Source organism: Serinus canaria, chromosome 1A (genome assembly GCF_022539315.1).
Source record: "Serinus canaria isolate serCan28SL12 chromosome 1A, serCan2020, whole genome shotgun sequence".
Taxonomy (NCBI): domain Eukaryota; kingdom Metazoa; phylum Chordata; class Aves; order Passeriformes; family Fringillidae; genus Serinus; species Serinus canaria.
This window is the reverse complement of record NC_066314.1, coordinates 61,142,337-61,161,851: the sequence shown is the minus strand read 5'-3', so window position 1 is coordinate 61,161,851 and position 19,515 is coordinate 61,142,337. Positions and strand designations below refer to the sequence as shown.

Below are 19,515 nucleotides of genomic sequence, written 5' to 3'. Positions count from 1 at the left end.
TAATTGCAGCCTTCCATGTGATTGCAATGTAACTGAGAAGATGATTACCAGAAATAGATTATCCACTCCTTTCAGAGCTTCTTGGTGTTTTGCTCTTTGTCTAAGGCTTACATTTTAAGCAAGAAAAACAAGTTATCCTGTGAATACCTCAGGTGACAAGGTGGTCTGTTGTTTACTGTACCAAACAGAAACTCAAACATTGGGCTTAATTCTGTATTCAGTTCTCTCTCTTTCTGTGTGCAACCAAATAAAACAGCACAGCCTGTCTCACTTGAGCATTTGTGAAACGGGAATGATGCTTCCCCACTCCACAAGAGAACCAAGCCCACTAATATTCCAGAAGCATTCAGATTGTTGAGAGGCAAGGTTGCATTGATACACTTTGAAGAGAGCCCTGGGTTTCATCTGGGTTCTTTTAAGAATTCTGTAAAAACCTAGAAATGTTCCAGAGACTGCTTTGCTTTTAAAAGGTTTTCCTGCAGAAGATAAGGAGGATTTTGGAGTGACTGCCTGTTCCCTGCACAGCTGCTAATTTGAGTGGAACATGTTGTTTAGCTGGTCTGTGAATGTGGCCATCAGGTGTGGTCAGATCCAGCAGAGACCATTGTTATAGACTAATAGACCTTCTTGGTACAACAGCCCAGTGTCTTAAACTGTACTGTACCCAGTGCTGGAAGAGCTGTGACTTTTGATTACTTGATCCAAGCCAGGACATCAGCATTCCCCTCTGCAGCAGCCCCTGGATATGTGCCTATGGGGAATGGGTGCTTCTGGACCAAAGCTCATCCCATTGCTGGGGAGTAGTTTGTTTCTGAGAACTGGTGGCATGTGTTTAGTCATTTTTTAGGGAGCAAACATTAAACAAAGCTCAGTGAATGACCATCTAGAAAGAAAAGGCAAAGAAAGGAAGTCAAGCAAACTGGTTTTAGTCACTCACAGCCATTCTTTCCTGAGTTTTTTATTCCTTCTTGTGAGAGCCATTGCTCTGTGTGTGTCTATGCCTTCCCACCACGACAACTTTGTGATGTGGAAGATAAAAAAAATGGGTATCGAGTTCTTGTCCAGTCTTTTAAGTCTTCTGAACTGGTGATAATGAACTAGCTTTTGAACTGAGGTTTCAGAAACTCCAGAAGTCAACAGTTTCTTGGGATTCCTCTGGCTCCTCCAGAAAACAGCACTTTCCTCAGTCTTTACCTATATGATGGTTCTTCATCGTGTCCTTGGCCAGCATGGAGACCTTTCTTTTCTCTGTCCCACTCTTTTGTTTCTCCTGGACCTTTCATGCATGTAGGCATTCTCATTTGCTCTTCACTCTGACCAACCTTTGCCTTTCCATGGCAAATAAGTAGAATACCATGAGGTGGTTAGAAAAATGCAATAGACATAGTATCCCTTTGTGCAATCCCAAACACCTGGGCCTGAAAGCTCATCTTTGTGGCTTTGAACTTCACTGGACTGCTGTTGGAATTTTTGCAATGAAAACATAATGGTATGGATCTGGCAGCTTGGATGGTGCAGCTCATTCAGCAGATGCCAATAACAGATGAACTTTAGATATTATTAAGAAGAAGATATAAAATAAAGCTGTGAGATAGCATATGTTGGCTGGTAGCAAATATCTTCCAGATGCTTGGAAGGATGAGATTCATCTTGGGAATTACTTTGATAAAACTATTGCACCATTGCTGCCAGCTCAGTGTACGTATTCAAAACAGAAGGATTTTGGAAACCTTTGTGAGACCAATACCAACACTGAGTAGTAAAGGTCAACACATACATTCCTAGTCAAGAGGCAACAGCTATCATGGCACTGAGATTTGCTGCACAACAAGGCTGGGATGCCTGTGGCAGTTTAAAGCCATGAATGCTCCCTCCATTTTGCCACTTCATCAAGAAATTTAGAAGGATGAAGCAGACCTTATTTTTCCCATGGTGCTGGTGCCTGAGTTGGCTTTATCTGGCCTAAGAAGAGCTGGTGGCTGCAGTGCCCAGGCAGGGGATGACAAAGGTGCCTTACACGGGCACTGACTGCTGCACGACCTACCTCTGAAACCTATGAGCTAAGCTCTTGCTGGTGTTTCAATAACCATGGGTCCCAGCACCCTCCTTCCACCTGCTTGGAGTCATCCTCACAAGAAGGGTTGAGTAAGCACCACCACCTGTGGCAGGCAGTGCCTGTGAAAGACCTGCAGAGGCAGTGAGACAAGCACAGGTCAGCACTTGGGCACCCTGCCGGCAGCACCTACCCCTGAGTGGTGGAGGTGGGCGGAGAGGGACCTGCCTGTGCCCAGCAGGGAGGAAACCTGACTCCTGGGAGCTGGATCCCAAACAAACAGCACTGCCAGCGCTGTAAATTAAATAGCAGAGGAAAAACAGTCAGAAAAGAGAAAAGGTCTTGTCCTCTGAGCCTGAGACACCACAGAGGTAAGAAAGCTTCACTAAATAAAAAATATTTAGTAAAAGCTTGTTTAATATTGGGGGCATCTGATCATTTGTATAATCAGCTAGTCCCACTTTCACCTGCAGGGAGAATTCTCAGCCAGAGAAGGTCTCTGACCTTACTGACAGAGTTCCCAGGTGGTGTCACAGGCAGCACTGCATGTTGTATGGCCTTTGTGCCTCACAGCCCTCCGAGGGGGGCTCATAGCATCATTCCAATGGGTCCCAGCAGCAGTTTCACTGTACTTTTAGTTGTTCCCTTCAGCTGGAGGATTTTTATTTTCCCTGCTAGCAACAGGTTTGTCACTGCTCTTCTTTTGGCTCATGTAACTGGTCTTTAGTTGGATTTACAATTAGAGGGGAAATTTGTGACTCCCTGAAGATAGAAAGTAGCTGCTCCATCAAGGCAAACAAGGCTGCAAAGGTTTGGGTTGAGCAAAACTCAGGTTTGGTAGGAAATGTTAGGAGGTTTACTGTGCCTGCACGGATTTCTGGTGTTGAGGTGCTGGAGAGTGTATCCCACCTGCTTACCAGCTGTTGTTTGTTGGTTTTATTTGTGGTAGAGACTAGTGTCTCTAAATGTCAAGAAATTTAGAAGGATGAAGCAGACCTTATTTTTCCCATGGTGCTGGTGCCTGAGTTGGCTTTATCTGGCCTAAGAAGAGCTGGTGGCTGCAGTGCCCAGGCAGGGGATGACAAAGGTGCCTTACACGGGCACTGACTGCTGCACGACCTACCTCTGAAACCTATGAGCTAAGCTCTTGCTGGTGTTTCAATAACCATGGGTCCCAGCACCCTCCTTCCACCTGCTTGGAGTCATCCTCACAAGAAGGGTTGAGTAAGCACCACCACCTGTGGCAGATGCACAGATGCTATCCACCATCTTCTGCCTCTAAGGGTGTCTGGCTACTGTGAGTGCTGGAGGTAACACTGCAGCCTTCTGCTTGAGCACCTGACTCTCACTACGAGTTCTGCACAGCAGCACCAGGGATTGGGGTTCCCTCCCCTTTTGTGGAAGAGTTGAGGCACTTCCCAGAAGGAATGCCTGTTGCCCAGAGCAGGCACCAGTGAAATGCTACAAGACCTCTCAGCAAACAGTAGCAGGGCATCAGGATGGGTGGGCAAAGGCCCAGACCTTGATGTTTTTCCTGCCACCACTGTGGGCTGTAACAGCCACAGATGTTTTGGTGTAGAGTGTCTGTTTAACCTGACAAAGTGTGATGGGGCAGCTTAGGGCAGAATGTGTTTGCAGGTCCCTACTCACAAAGGAACAGAAAAGGAGAAGAACAGGTGCCCAGATTTTGTTATTGCAGAGCCCTTGGCAATTCAGACACACAGTAAATCTTTACCTCTTCCTGTGGGCACGTCCAAGCACCTTGTTTGGTTTCTGTTGAGCCAATTCCACTTGGAAATAGTCCCTAGCTGTTGGCCATCATAATCAGCTGGTGGCTCTGTGAGCTGCTGGCAGCTATTGCTGCCTTTGAGGGCACTGCTGAGAGACAAATGTAACCAATATCCTTTGCATATTCTTTGGTGCTGGACTGTAATGACCTGTGACAGCAAGGTCAGTGTCTGTGACCCAGCTGACTAATCTGCCATTAGTCCTTAATGACGTCCTTCTAACTGTACCTCAGGATAGGATCAAGGTGTCCATCCTGGAGTACTGTTATTCCATGCTTTCTGTGTTCACGCTGCTCTCTATTTCAAACGGAATTTTGTATCTTATCTGAGATGCTCTCAGCCATTAATTCCCACTAGTTCTCACCCTTCTGCAGCCTTCCCTGTCTCTGCTGGTTGGCTGTGAACGCAGCCTGGGCCAAGCCCAGCACTCCTGAAGGGAGGTCATCAAAGGAGAGGGGATCAACAAAGTGCAGGTGTGCTGAGCCCCCCTCTGCAGTGCCTGAGCATGCACTCAGCAGGAAAGGTTGTGGGTTTAAGCAATCAGTGTGCTTAATCCCTGCCCTGGGATTAAAATTAGTTTTTCTGATGAGGAAAAGCAACAGTGGTGAGGCCAAAAGATCTAGTGCTGAAAGCCAGGAACACTGGCAGAGGAATCCAGCTTCCAGTTGCAATCCAGAATGCTTGGCTGTGTTTATGGATGGCCTGAGAGGATGGGGATTAGTGTGCCGAGGGATGAGGCAGAGGGGTTGGTTTGCAGCAGGAAGCTGTGTGCTGCTTGGGTGAGGAGCTAAGTGCTACCCCTGCCACCCTCAGGGTCCTGGGGTCAGGGAGCTGGCTGGGTCACCTGGCTCTGCCTCAGTGGGGGCTCCCACCACACTGAGCAATTGCAGAGTGCAGCACCTCTCCTGCCCCCCCAGCTCCACTGGGGAGCCTCCAAAAGGGGCAACCACTACTGGCTGTATCATGTCTTGGCTCCTGGAGGTGCAGCATCTTTTAAACTGGCGCTGCATTTCACTGACCTCTGGGCTGGAGAAGTTGTCATATGCTCTGTCTTATGACTGGGTCTCAAGTCTTCCCTAAGGCAATCCCTGGACTTTCCATAAAAACAGCCAGTGTGATGTGATGACTGATATCTCTCCATTCCATTCAACTAACTTACCCTGTGATGTTTCTATGTGTTTTTCACCAAAACCTAATGGGAAGGGACATCTTCCAGTAGCTGCATGAAACTCATATTTGACTGTATCTGAAAGTTTCCACTCCAGTGTGAGAAACTGCCTTGCTGTTTTCTTGCTCAGGTGACTGTTTGAGATTTCACAGGTAAATCCTAGCCTTGCCTGCAGTGACAGCGGATCCCAGCAGGAGCTGAGATGGCCACTGCACCAAAAGAGGCAGAAAATGCTATTGGCTTGGAGGAAATCCACTCAGAGAGAAAAGAGCCACCAAAAGGTGGGTTTCTATTGGCAGGACTAGAAATTTGGGTCCTTGTTTAGCTGGGGTAGAGGGAGGGTCCTCAGTTGTGCCACTGCAGCCACTTAAAACCTCTGTACATGGAGCCACAACATCAGCACCCCACCCTCCCACCACACTACCCAGCTGGTAGCTGCTGCCTATGGCAGTGGGAAGAGCTGGATGGCTTGGCTTTTCTCAGGCCTCTGCTTTGTGTAAACATTTCATTATATTGGTAATTTGAGGATTCATTTACTTGGAATAATTTTTGAAATGTTACCCTGTTTCAAAAGCATTTTAAATAGTGCAAGGCTGTCCTTCCTCCATTTGCACTGGCTGCTGTTCCAGCAACCCCCTGTTGAGCCCTGCCACCAGGACATCCGGGGGCTGGTCAGTGGACATAAAGCTGGTAGATGTTTCCAGGCTTTTTCCTGGTGCAGTCCCACAGGAGCATGAGAAATTTTTCATGAAGAGGAGTTAAAATTTGACTGCTGATAGGCTTTGTGTCCTAATTTTCTTTTCGTGTTTAGGAGAAAAGACATTTACAGTGGAAGAAGCTGTGGAAACCATTGGCTTTGGGAGGTTCCATATCATGCTTTTCCTCATCATGGGCAGCACTGGGGTAGGTATCTGCAGCCATCTGTGCTGACCTGAGAAAAGCTTTCTTCTCATTTTTCTCATTGCTGTGCAATAACAACCATAAGCACATACTGCTGGCAGCCCATTTTTTCCATACATACCTTCTCAAGCAGGATTTCTGCTATTTTCATCCTTGGTGAAAGTAGATTTAGGTCCTATTGATATCAGACCCATTTCAGGGCCAAGCTGAGCGGGTTGGCCCAGAGCATCATGGTTTGGCACCTGTTTTGGAGCACTGTCAGGACACGTCTTCAGTTAGGGCCTGAAGGTTAGGTTCAGCTTCACAGTTGCATTTTTCATGTCATTCCCCTGCCACCCAAATCCTGTGCAATCTGGCTCAGAAGGCCTGGCATCTTCTCACCCCGGGCTACATGAAAAATTTCATAACTTTCAGGGTCTTGGGTTTATTGTGTATATGTTTTGGGAACTAGGGCAAAAGCTGGAGGCCAGGCTGGGCTAAAGATGTAATGAGGGTGTATCCATGAAGATTGCTGCAGCTGAGGTGAAAAAGTCTGAAGCTGTGTGTAAACAGTCACCTCATTCCTAACTGAAACCAACACTGGGGCAGACAGCCAATGAAGCAATGATGTTTTTAACCAAAAACAGTTTTAATTGTTCATGTTAGATGCCTGAATCCACAGCTAGGAAGCCAACCAAGCAGCTTGGTTTCCAGAGATAGTTAAAGATCTTCTAATAACCCAGCAGAGTAAGAGTCTTCTCTGCCAAGGATGACTCTTTCCGAACTTCCTAGATACATAGTGTACCTGTACCTGCTTTCTAGGTGTACCTTGCTGTCCTCTTCTCCCTGAAACCAAGATCTCCCAGAGGGGCAGGCACAGGGCTCAGACCACTGTGGAGGTCTGAGCCCTTCACAGGACTGTTCTGAAATGGCGAAACTGCCATGGCTACAGGCCTTATAGGACTGAGGGTCTTTTCCCTGTGGGCTTCTTGTGGTTTCCTTTCTTGCTAACACACACAACTTGTTCATAAAGGTGGTTGAAGCCATGGAGATCATGCTGATAGCTGTTGTGTCCCCTCTCATCCAATGCGAATGGCAGCTCCAAGACTGGCAGGTGGCTTTAGTGACAACAGTGAGTGACTCATGTTCTCCCCAGGCAGGTGAAACACTGAGTGGCCATAGTCATGGGTACCACCATGGGTTTTGGAAAGCACATTTCCCAGCAAACCAAACAAATTCCTAGGGCCTCTTTACAGGGACAAGAACAGTGCCACAACTGCAGACATCAGAAATGAAACTGATGAAAGCAGATGTCCATGCCCAGAGCAAGTAACGCCAAAGCAAATCCCCACTTCCACATTCTTATTTTGAAAACCCTGCCACCCACCCCCAGCTTTGAGGGTTGCAGCAGTGAGTGCCTACACAAAGGAAACCATCCCCTGAAAGCCTCTCCCTTGTGGTTCCGGGTGCCACGGTTCATCCTGCTGCCCTGAGAACACACAGCTCACCCGCAGCTCAAAGAGCAGAGCTGCCCCCTGTAGCTGGGAATGGACCCTCCACAGCTGTGTTCCAATTCCCCTCAGATGGTGTTTTTTGGCTACATGGTGTTCAGCATAGTACTCGGGCTCCTGGCTGACCGATATGGCCGCTGGAAGGTGAGTGACTGCTGGGGGCTGCACATCCTTTTCCTGTGCTCCATGGGAGCCATACACCTGGCTGAGCCTGTGCCTTAATGACCCTAGTTCCTGCTCTTTTGCAGATCCTGCTGCTCTCCTTCCTCTGGGCAGCCTATTTCTCCCTGCTGACCTCGTTTGCCCCATCCTACATCTGGTTTGTGTTCCTGCGGGCCATGGTGGGAGGTGGCGTGTCGGGCCACGCGCAAGGGTAAGGCTGTGCGAGCCGCCTTCCCAGAGAAGGTAACGGAGGGGCTGCAAGGGGAAAGGGGACCAAATCCCCACATCGCCTTCCAACAAAAAGCCATTCTGAAATTTCACTAAATCCCAGTCAATTGACCTAATTTGCAGTTCCCAAGGACTCCTGAGGACTGGAATAGAGGGGGCAGCTGGTTTACATTAAACTGGTGACAGAAGGATTATTAAGAACATATAAAAACAATTAAACAGGTAACAGATGAGTAAAGGCTGCTTCTTCCTTTAAAAAACAAAAAAGTCACAACTATTCTGCTTAAGTAGAAATTATTTTTGAATTATACGAAATGTTCTCACTGAAATTAAGTTTTTTGACTTGTTGGGGCAGAAAGGAGGATGTAGGGAAGAAAAATTCACAATATTAACAACAACTTCACTAGAGGCCTGGAAAAATAGGGGGTTTTTTGTTGACTCTCTTATGGAAAAAAATGAAACATTTCAGCACCATCAATGGTGTCTCAAAGCCTGGTTGCTGCCCACAAAGGAAAGCCCCAAACTGGTCACATTGACCCAAAAACCCTTTGCTGAAGGAAAGGACATAGGGGAGAGAGGTGCTGTTGGGAGAAGGCATCTGCACCTGAGTCGTACATCTACTGAGCTGCTGACACAGCCTCCCTCACAGAAGGGCCCCCATTCCCTGGCCATGGAGGCTGCTCATGAGCCTCATGAGGTGGAAGGAAATTGAACATTTTATAAAACTTCACTGGCTGAGACAGAAGGAGCCACTGATGGTCTCTTCCCACCTCTCTCTCCCTGTCCAGCTAAGGAAACACAATTCACACTGGGGAGCTTGAGAGATACCTGTGCTATGAGCCCCATGCCCCAAGGGCATGCCAACCATTTAAAAAGTGGAACAGGGTTTTCCTTATTTCATGGAAAAAAACCCCTTTACTAAAATGTTCATTTCTATGAACATATCTACGTCTGTGCTGACACCTCAGTCACCCATAGGTTTCCTGATGTATAGACTACAGTGTTTACCTGCTTGTATCCAACAGCCATGGGCTGGAAAGGATTCATGCATTGTGTTTCCCTTGCATGTAATTTGGTGCTGGAATGGGAGGCATATTGGACAGGGATTCCTTGTCTCTGGGTGCTCAAGGTGGAAGAGGGATGGTAAGAGGGATGGTATTCATTTAATGAGTTGAACTGAACTGTTACTTGATTTGTATGGAAATTCTCATTGCAACCATGTTTCTGCTTTTTTTTTTTTTTTACCTCTTTTGCTAGACTTATCATAAAAACGGAATTTTTGCCCACCAAATATCGGGGATACATGTTGCCCTTATCTCAGGTAAAAGTGAGCACATCACTGTTTCTTCTGCCTTCAAGTCCCAGGAGATTTGTCCCACCACAGTTTGGAAGCGATGTCTCCAGCACATCACTTCTGCCAAACTAATCCCACTTGTCTGAGTGAATGTCCATTGCCTCCTGCACCTCAGAGTGTGGCATCTGTGTTATTAAAGACATACACAGGAGAGAGGCAGTATCTTCTCAAATGATTTGGTGCTCCAAACATTTTATAGGGAATTTGAGTGATGGTTGACACCCAGACTCTTGGTTGTCCTATTGACAATGGGACTACCTGGTCTAATGGGGCCAGCACTGATGGACTGGCAGGCACTGGAACTGGTGGCATTCACAGCCCACTCCAAGATGAGGTGTCTCCCCCCTCTTCCCCTTTGGACCCCCAGAGATAACAAGTGGTTTATGTAGTGACTCCCCCGGTGAGGTCCTAATCTGCTCTTCTCCCTGCTCAGGTTCTGCCAGGGGCTTTGCACAGGAGGGTTAGCACAGATAGTCCTAAATTTGGCCTGATACATGCTGGGAGGGTTGTGCCCACTTGCTGGGTCATTGCTTACTGCAGACTTCTGCAGTGGGCAGTTGTTGCATGTGCAGATGATCAGTGGTGACACCTCTGAGTGCACAAATTCATCCCACTACTGAACCAAACTCTTTGTGTCAGGGATAATTTACCTTTCACTGCAGCCTCCTTGATCCCAGGGCATCATTACCAAAGTGTCATCAGAAGCACAAAAATTTATGGACGAACAATCTTGTACTTCTCCCCAGAAATTTGTTATTTCCACAGGATATTCATGAACTTGCTACAGCTTTTGTGATTTGTGGCTGATCTCCCTTGGGTGGTCCCCTGGAAAGGGATGTGTCTCCTAATGGCAACAAGTGAACTTCAGAAAGAAATGTACTTGCAGATCAGAGGCTAGTTTCACTGTTGTTATAGCTGGGCATTGAGTTTACTAGAGAGCCACCAACTTTCAGCAGTGGAAATCTGACCTGGTTTTGCCTTCTGAGCTTGCAAATCTGAATCCTGAGCCTGTAAATCTCCTGCTTCTCTGCAGAGACCTAGACAACAGGAAAGTTCATGAACATGAGCATTAGCAGAGATGTGACTGAAAGGACAAAAGCAGTGGCTTTAAGTACAATTGTGTCCACAGAAAATTATTAGTTTTTAAGACTACCTTCACTGTCCTCCCCCAAACTTTTGTCTTTCCCTTTTTCCTCCCACCCAAGCCCAGATTCTCAGACAGCCACAAGATGGCTCAGTAGAACCTCAGTATTCCCTAGCACAGTTCCCCATCTATCCACAGAACCAGACCAGAAGGGAAGAAAATAAATGAATCATTGTTCATGTTCTAACCCCTGGCTTTCCCTTGGAAAGGTGTTTTGGTTGGCAGGATCCTTGCTGATCATTGGCCTGGCATCAGTGGTGAACCCAACCATCGGCTGGCGGTGGTTGATCAGAATTGCCTCCATCCCTGGCATCCTTCTGATCCTGGTGTTCAAGGTAGGAATATCTCCACTCCCCACTCCCTGCTGTACTACCACTGCCCTGATGTCTCCCCAGGCACCATTGCCCTGCAGCCCCTCCATCCTAGGGCTCTTCTTGTGTTCTCCTTTCTCCTCTTCAGTCCTTTCACACAGCAGCTTGGTAAGGTCCTGAAGTCCTAGCAGAGGTGCAGACCAGCTTCTGGGAGATGCCACCTTGCTGGTGATGGCCTGGCTTTACTGGTCTGCTGTAGCCCTCCAGCAGCTCAGGTTCTAGTGTCTAGGCTGCCAGCACTACCCAGGGATTGTGGTGACAGGCCAGGCACCAAGAGGAAGACAGGCTAGATAGTGTATGAAAAAAATGACAAATAATACCTTCAGTCTAATGCTGGGCATAGTACACTCCTTCAGTCTTAACATTTTCTAGGGCTGAGGAAAGCAGCCTCAGTGAAGTGTTCACAGAGTGCCAGGGTAAACCACAGGGTGAGCCACAGGTTTCCCCAGGCTTCGTTCTGCTTCAGAAAAACCAGCCTTGGAGAATCTGGTTTGTGGAGGGTGGTGTGGAAAATCCCTGCCTAAAGTGCTCATGGGCACTGAAGTGCTGAGCTGTGGCTGCTGGAGGCTGTAGAGATGTAAAAGATCTTCCTGCAGCTGGGTGAATTCACAATTCCATCTGGGGTGCTACCTGGGCAGGCAAATGTAAGGTTGCTGTGAATGTACACCCATATAACCTGGATGTTTACTTTCCCTGGTTATTTTGTCCAGAAAATTTGGATAGCTGAAGTTTGTCATCCAGGAGAAAAGACAGAGTTAGACGGACCTTTAACAAAGGGGCCTTTAATTCATATTTGAGTGAAATAGATGTAATTGTTTATACTTTAATAGAGCCATTTAATTTAAAAAGTATTTTATTTTGGAAAGAGCACCAAATGCTAGTGATGAGTTACATTTCAACCACTTCTTCCTTTTCATTAAAATGGCCTTGTTGTGCCTTCCAAGACTCTTGCTTCAGCAAGTAATATGTGCCTCATCTCATTTTAGAATTTCAGTTAATTCAGGATTGTTTTTGTTAAGCCTGTGTCTTTGGCTTTCACCTTTCCCAAGCCCTTGACCCAGATCTAGTAGCAGACCTCTGGGAGCTAGACCACCAAATGGATTTGTTGGGCAGGGTGAGCCCCCCAGCATGGGGAACGGGGGGCTGGGGCACACAGAGTACCCCAGGGCATGGCTGGGGAGAAGGAAAGACAGAAGGCTGCTCCAGCTCATGGAGTGCCCTGTGCCAACCTGAGCAGGTTCCTGGGCATGATGTGAAGCTGTGAGTAGGACAGGAGAGGTACAGAAGGGCTTCCTGCTCTGCTTGCAGTTCATCCCAGAGTCAGCACGGTACAACGTGTCCACGGGGAACACGGGGGCTGCGCTGGCCACGCTGCAGAGGATAGCCAGGATCAACAGGGCAGCTGGGCCAGAGGGGCAGCTGAGGGAGCCTGCCAAGGTGAGTCCAGGCTGCCCAGCCCATCCATCCCAGGCAGGGCTGTCAGCATCTGGGCTTCAGGGAGGGAGTGGGACTGCCAGACACATCTTGCTCTGCCTCTCTTGTCCTCCTTGCCTGATTCTTTTCCAAACAACTGCTGGAAGTAATGATGAAGATGTCAGTTTTCTTTTGGAGAAAGAGTAACCTTGGCCCTCCAAATGGAATGGAATTTTCTGCTCTTTTTTTCTTTCTTAGTTTGTGTTTGCTCAGAAAAATATTGGGCTAAGAAAATATTTGCTTCCTTTACCTACTGTCAAAGCATGCTGTTCCTTATTACCCGCCCATCCTGCAGGGGTGTTCCCTCTGCCATGAGATCTGGGAACTGTCCCCTGGGGTCCCTCTCAGGGCTGTGACTGGGCAGGCTGCAAAGATCCCTGCCATGAGGTCAACCCAGCACTCCCAGAGGCTTCTCTAAGCCCCTGGCCTGGATTGTCCACTGTGTCCCAGGACCACAGATCCTGAGTGTGGAGCCACAGACAAGCAGAAGAGGGTCAAAGGAGGAGAGAGCTTTTCACTGATACCACCACCTGTACCTGTAAGCAGATGAGCAGCTCAGGAGTGGATTGCTGCTGGACTGAAATGCCCAAAAACCTGTGGGTGCTGCAGCGGGGGCAGGTTCCCCCAGACTTCTCCCCCTCTCATCCAGTCTGAGCCCTGCTGACTGGTGGGTGGAAGGACTTAGGTGGCTCCTTTGACCCCCAAGACACGAAGATAAGACAAATCCATTGTTCAGGGCCTCAAAATTATTCAGCTCTTTTAAATCCATTTCCTGAATCTTTTTTTTTCCTGCATATTCAATCCCACAGGCACCAAGTATTGTCCTTAGCAATTCATGCAAGATGCTGCTATTGTATTGGAATTAGTTAGGATTAAAGCTTCCTTGTAATTTAATTGAATTTATGTAATGGACCCACATTGGATGTGGGAAGGGCTTTTGTTAGTTTTGCCCTCTCTCAGGCTTAACCAGTGATGAGGAAAATAAAAATAAAGTCAACCCACACCATCCCTGTGAACTTGTCTCCCCTTGGTGGTGGGACCCTGGAGGGCAGCAGGCCAGGCAATGGCACCAGACTGCTCAGATCTGGGGGTCCTTTGGGGCCAGGAGAGGTCAGGATGTTCTCTTCTCCCCTCCTCCATCCCTTGCAGTGCAGCTTCCTGTGGGTATGGTTTGGGAAGTAGGGCTTTGCTCTCTGGAGGTTTGATGGGTGCTGTGTTGCACCATCTGTGACTCTCTCTGTGCCACAAGCAGCCTGGAGACAGGGGGAGCACAGGAGGGCCTGGAGTGCCAACTGCTCTCACAAATGCCTTTATAGAAACTTCTATTTCTATTGTATGATTTTCAGGAAAGAAGGGGAAGTTTCAAGGACCTCATCCACCCCAAATACCTCAGAACCACTTTGCAGATATGGATCATATGGTAAATATTTTTGTCTCTTGCTTTTCAACCCATTCTCTTGGTTGACAGCGTGCAGGAAGCAGAATTCTCCCATTGACTCTGCCTTTAACAGGACACTACTCTGCCTCTGATGGTGGCTGCTGGTCCCTGGCAGCTGAAGGGACATGAATCACCATAGGTTTGTCCTGTTTCAAACCACACCTCAGACACCCTGACTGGTTGCTGTTAACTTTGGCAGAAAAGGACTGGACTTCCAGGATGGTGCTATGAGTCCTTCCTCAGGACAGAGCAGCTCCTGGGAGCCAGGGGAGAGCCACGGGGCAGAGCCCACACGTGACTGCAGTGGCACCAGCTGTGTGCCTGCAGCTCTCCTTCCCTGCTTGGGGAAAACTTATTCTCCCCAAGGATGGCCAAAGAACTGCTGAGACAGGGCTCTGACAGAAACACATTCACCATTACCAGTGCTGCTCCCTGGGGGAAATTAAGACTGAGGAGACTGGTTTCGTATGCAGTGTTCCCAGTAGCTGTATGCAGGGGTAATACATGTTTCATTGGCTTTGCTGTCTGGAATGGAAATGTATAAATAATAGGTCTGTGGGAACCCATTGACCCAAAATGTTGTGAAGTCAGGCCTTGAATTTTTTATGTTTTTTTCCCCTTGACTTCTATGAATGGTATAAAATATATTTTTGGTTTTTTATCTTTCTTTGTCTCCTAGTTGTCCCAGGAGTTCCTGGTATGTTCTCAGGTCTGCATTTCCATCCCCCCCAGTATTCTCTGCCTTCCCAGGTGGCCCAAATTCTGCTGCTCATTTCTGAAACTGCCAGGAGGGATAAAAAAAGTGAAAATTACTTTTCAGCCTGCTTATGATCAGGTGTATTTTGAATTACTTGATAATGACAAAGCAAGGCTGCCCTCACCTGGGTCCCTCAGGGGATCACAAGTCCTGCCAGCAAACTAGCTCCAGCATGGGCTGCTCTCTCCATGGTCTCACAGGTCCTGTCAGGAGCCTGCTCCAGCATGGGCTTCCCATGGGGTCACATCCTCCTTAAGGCATCCACCTGTTTTGGCATGAGAACCTCCAAAGGCTGCAGGTGGATCTCTGCTCCACTGTGGACTTCCATGGGCTGGAGTGGCACAGGTGCCTCACCATGGGAAGCAGGGGAATCTCTGTTCTGGCACCTGGAGCACCTCCTGCCTTTCATTCTTTACTGACTTGGTGTTTGCAGAGATGTTTCTCACACATGTTCTCACTTCTTTCTCTGGCTGCTGTTGCTCTTGCACAATTTTTTCCAGTTCTAACAAATGTTATGCCCGAGGCACTACCAGTATTACTGATGGGCTCAGCCTTGGTCAGCAGCTGGAGCCATCTGGCATCGGCTCTGTCAGGCATGGAGGAAGCTTCCAGAATCTTCCCATAGAAGCCACCCCTGTAGTCCCAACCGACTACCAAAACCTGGCCATGCAAACCCAACACAAAGCTGAGCTATGAGCTGGGGTGAGGTTTACTGAGAGCAGTGCCTGGACGTAGGAAGGAGGGGAGTGCCATGGGACAGGTGACCAGTGGCCTGGTGGATGCCTGAGCCACTTCTCTGCTCAGAGTAAGGGGTTCCATCATGCAGAGCTGGTGCAGGAAGCAGCAGAGTGTGGTCACCAATTGTTGCAGTGTTGTGAAGGTCCCCAGGACGAGGTGAGAGATGAGAATTGACTCCAAGTTCTCAGAAAGCTGATTTATTATTTTATGATATTATATTTAAAGAAAATTATATACTAAAACTATACTAAAGAAAGGAGACATCTGAAGGCTAGACAAGAATGAATAATAAAAACTCGTGACAGAGAGTCTGAAACAGATGGCTGTGATTGGTCATCAAGTAAAAACAATTTACATGGAACCAATCAAAGATGCATCTGTTGGTAAGCAACCTCCAAACCACATTCCAAGCAATCAGATAATTGTTGTTTACATTTCTTTTCTGAGGCTTCTCAGCTTCTCAGGAGACAAATCCTGGCGAAGGGATTTTGCATAAAATATGACAGTGACAGCAGAGATTCCAGGGCACCCCAAACCTGCTGCATTTTAGTTTCCTCACCTTCCCCATCATAGCTTCACCTCACTGCAGCATTTCTCCCCACAGGCTTGGCATAGCTTTTGCTTATTACGGCGTCATCTTGGCCAGTGCTGAGTTGCTGGAGCGGGACCTTGTGTGTGGCTCTGCAGCCCCAGCGCTGCAGGACTCCAGGGATGACTCTGAGGAGAGCCACAGCCCGTGCCATTGCCGCTTGTTTGGGCCTGCTGCCTACCAGAGCATGATCATCAGCACAGCCGGGGAGATCGCGCGTAACCCTTCCCCATCCCTGCCCCGCCATTGCCCCCTCTCAGTGCTCTGTACAAAGGTTTGAGCTGTGCCTGCACTTGGTGACAGGGGCTGACATGAACTGGGCACTGCTGGCAGCTTCTGGGATACAGACCACGAGCCTGTGGCTCCTGGCTCAGCAGGGCACTCAGTGGGACACTCCTCAGGCTCTGGTGTTTGGCTGGGTGGTGGGCAGAGGGAGCAAAACCACCCAGGCTGCTCACCTGGCTGTGCCTTCCTTGCATGGCTCAGGAGAGACATTGGTGTCCTGTTTCAGCACAGCCAATGTCAGAGAAGCACAGGCTTCACCATCTGAGCGGAAGGGGCATGGGGGAAAATCACAAACTTTGGGTGCAAGAAGAGAATGATAGAGTGTGTGCATTTTACAGGATGTTGGGTAGGCACTGGGCATGCAGACAGGTATCTTTGAGTCACACTGTGCAAGGTCTGTCAAGGCAGACAATCCTTGCAGTTAGATCATCAAATGTTTTATGGTTTTCCTTTTTATTTCCAGTGAATCCTGTGAACATTCTCTGCATCAATCTCCTTGGAAGACGTCTAAGCCTGTGTATCACCATGGGATGTACAGCTCTATTCTTTCTTCTCCTTAATATCTGCACCTCAAGGTACTCTGGCTCAGACTATGGGTCTTGTTTGAGGGTGGGAGTTCTGGTATTCTCAGGTCACCAGTCTGTCAGGCCAGTAATTCTTGTAGGTCTAAGAAAAGCCTCTGGCCAGCTCTCCTTTTCCTGAGAAAGGTGTGGCAGCAGATTCTGTGGTGCAGTGATGTGCAGAGGGGCTCACTTGTCCTACTGAGCCCATGTAGCTTCCCCTAAGCATCCAACAAGCTGCTTTCTGGCACAGTCCAGAAAATAAAAAAATGTGCAAACAACATGGACTGGAAAGAAGTTATATTTTTCATTCCCTTTTTCCCCTGTTTCTTTCTTTCTGGCATCTCTGCTGATGCTGCTTGGTGACATTAACTCTGCTCCACATGGCTTTCTCTCCAGTGCAGGCACAGTTGGCTTTCTCTTCATGCTGCGTGCCTTGGTTTCAGCCAACTTCAACACCATCTACATTTACACAGCAGAGGTGGGTTCTCCTTGAGGTATGTTGAGCTGCTTGGAGGCTTCAAATACCATTTGTGTGTACCCAGGAATGCTGCCTGCTAGCTTATGGACTAACCTTAAGGGTTACCTTCCTAAAACTGTATCTCTGGCATCTTGGCTGCAGTGTTTTCATATGCAAGATAAAAGAAGGAATCAGAAAATCAGCTTAGAGATGACAGGAGTAGATGGAAGAGGAGTGCCCTACTAAGCCAGCAGTCGCTCAGCTCCTATAAAATTTTATTTTTGAGGATGTTGGGTAGCACTGTCTTCCAAAACCCTCAGTCTTTCCCCTATTTAACCCCCACAGGGAGAAAACAGACTACCACTAAAAGGAACATTTTTCAGCACTTAAGGGGCTGTATGAGGTAGTATATGCGGTTATATGTATGATTCTTTTCACTTAATGGAAATTGTTATGTTCTGTATGCAAAAGGTTTTGATCTTTTAAAGAGCTTTTTCTTCATACAACTTTGGAGCCATGAATTCTGTGAGTTAAGTATAAATTGTTGGGTTTTTTTGCTTTTGTTTTTTTTTTTTTTTTTTAAACCAATTGTATGGCGTTAAATGGATTTCCTTGTTCATAGACTAAAATGATCCAAAGCAAACAGAAGTAGCTCTCTTGCACTTTTAATAGTGCACTGTAATATTTAAACTTGCACCTGGCTTTAATACCACAGTTTTCATAGTTTTGAATAAGTTGCTATTGATGTAAAGACCATTGCTGTAACAACCACATCATAAATCAATTCTACTCACAATTTAATCAATGATCAAAATCTTTTAAGCCAAGTGCCTGGACTCTTCTTGAATAACCTACTCAATTTGCTTGGCCCAGTAAAGTATTTAAACAAAGGCTTATATGAATATACTTGCTAAAATCTGTTGATATTAAGAGGACTAAAAGTTCAGTAAAATTCACATTCAAGTGTTTCATTGGCACAGGTGTTTGGGAGGTGTGAAAGATAAATGACACAAAGCACATTCTTCTAAGCCTGAATATTTCTTACTCTGATCTGTTTTTCTTCTTTCTAAACAAAGGTGCTGTTGATAAAAACGAATAGGCAGACTTGAATGCTGCAGACAATATCTATTCTTCCTGCTTCCCAGATACAGGGGGGCCCAGCAGTATAAATAAAATTTTTCTTTTAGCATCCAACCTAACCTCTGTGATTTTGATCACAGAGGCAGGAAATAAAGAGCTGGTAGTGGTACTAAACAAATGCTAAACAAAGGGGAATCACATCCAACTTTGACTTGCCCTAAAACTTTACTTGGGGCAAAAAATGACAAATTTTTAATGGCTCAAATGAGGCCCAAGGGAGCTTTTATTTCTTTTCATATCTTATCCCATTAGCTGCCCAGAGAGACAATGGGTCTCTCTGATAAAAAAAGAAAAAGAAAAGTACAGATATTGCAGATTGCTGTTGCACTAATCCAATTTATCTCTGGCCTGTTTTAGGTTTATCCCACCACAATGCGAGCGCTGGGGATGGGGACAAGTGGGGCATTGTGCCGTGTGGGAGCAATGGTGGCTCCATTTATATCACAAGTAAGAGCATGCTTGATAATGCTGGTAAACATTGTGCTGAACACTACCATCAAATACAGAGATGTCCCTGAAATTCATCCAAAAAAAAGGGAGGATGGAATCAATTCCCTCCCAACCCCATATACAGAGTGCTTGGGTGGTCCTTGCCAGGTGCAACTTTGAGTAACTCCCATCACAGAGTTCAGCTCACTAGTATTTGATACTTTCTGAAAGCTCTTAAGCTTCACAAGATACTGTTTTTTCTATTGTTCAGTCTCTCAGGCACTTGTGACCCTTTGTCCACTCTTAATTGCTAATTAAGTGCCAGCCTCCCACACCAACAAGTTCCTGTTTGATGTTCTTTGACCTGCAGGTTCTTATTAGTGCTTCTTTCTTGGGAGCCCTGTGTCTCTTCTCCTCTGTGTGCATCATCTGTGCCATCTCTGCAGTCACACTGCCCATTGAGACCAAGGGCAGGGCCCTGCAGGTGGGTACCACCACTCTGGGAGCTCCTGTGGCTCTAAATGCTGTTAGGGACTTGTAGGAGATGATGCAGCCAGAATCCAAACCCAGCTCTCCTGAGGTTTCTCAAGCCTGACAGGCACTCACAGGAATGTACTGCTGCAGCAGCTTCAAGCACTGTTATCCCAGTTGCCCAAAACTTGCTTCTTGTGAAAGAACAAGCCAGGCTGCCAGCCCCAGCCACCTCATGTAAGTATGAGAGCTTTAGCTTGTGCAAGTCCCTCCTTACATCTCTCTCCAATCCTGACGTGAAGGTGCAGCCTCCCAGGCACATGCTCTGGTCTGCCTGTGCTGCAAGGAGAGAGGACAGCAGACGCACAGAGCACCTAAACTACCAAAGTGATTTCTCAATCAAATTCAAGGCCCCTTCATCAGTCCATCAGCTAAACCCTTGTCATCTGTGTTTTCTATAAAGCAATTAGCCAAAACACTAAGCCCAAAGAATAAGGGGGAAAGTTTAAATTTAGCAG

The 19,515-nt window shown here is 47.2% G+C and overlaps 1 protein-coding gene across 1 annotated transcript; it reads left to right on the top strand.

Moving 5' to 3' along the window:
• The first annotated feature begins 7,470 nt into the window (after nucleotides 1-7,470).
• SVOPL (SVOP like) lies at nucleotides 7,471-19,067 on the top strand. The gene is made up of 11 exons (XM_030238284.2): nucleotides 7,471-7,542; nucleotides 7,647-7,771; nucleotides 9,046-9,109; nucleotides 10,496-10,621; nucleotides 11,966-12,094; nucleotides 13,477-13,550; nucleotides 15,668-15,870; nucleotides 16,401-16,512; nucleotides 16,897-16,978; nucleotides 18,455-18,544; nucleotides 18,897-19,067. Exons 1-11 carry the CDS (start codon nucleotides 7,471-7,473, stop codon nucleotides 19,065-19,067), a joined length of 1,248 nt encoding a protein of 415 aa, XP_030094144.1.
• Nucleotides 19,068-19,515: the final 448 nt, after the last annotated feature.

Coding starts and splice junctions, on each gene's coding strand:
- SVOPL (XM_030238284.2), top strand. CDS start 7,471: ATGGTGTTTTTTGGCTACATGGTGTTCAGCATAGTACTCGGGCTCCTG. Junction 7,543..7,646: donor ACCGATATGGCCGCTGGAAG/GTGAGTGACTGC, acceptor GCTCTTTTGCAG/ATCCTGCTGCTCTCCTTCCT. Junction 16,979..18,454: donor TCTACATTTACACAGCAGAG/GTGGGTTCTCCT, acceptor GGCCTGTTTTAG/GTTTATCCCACCACAATGCG.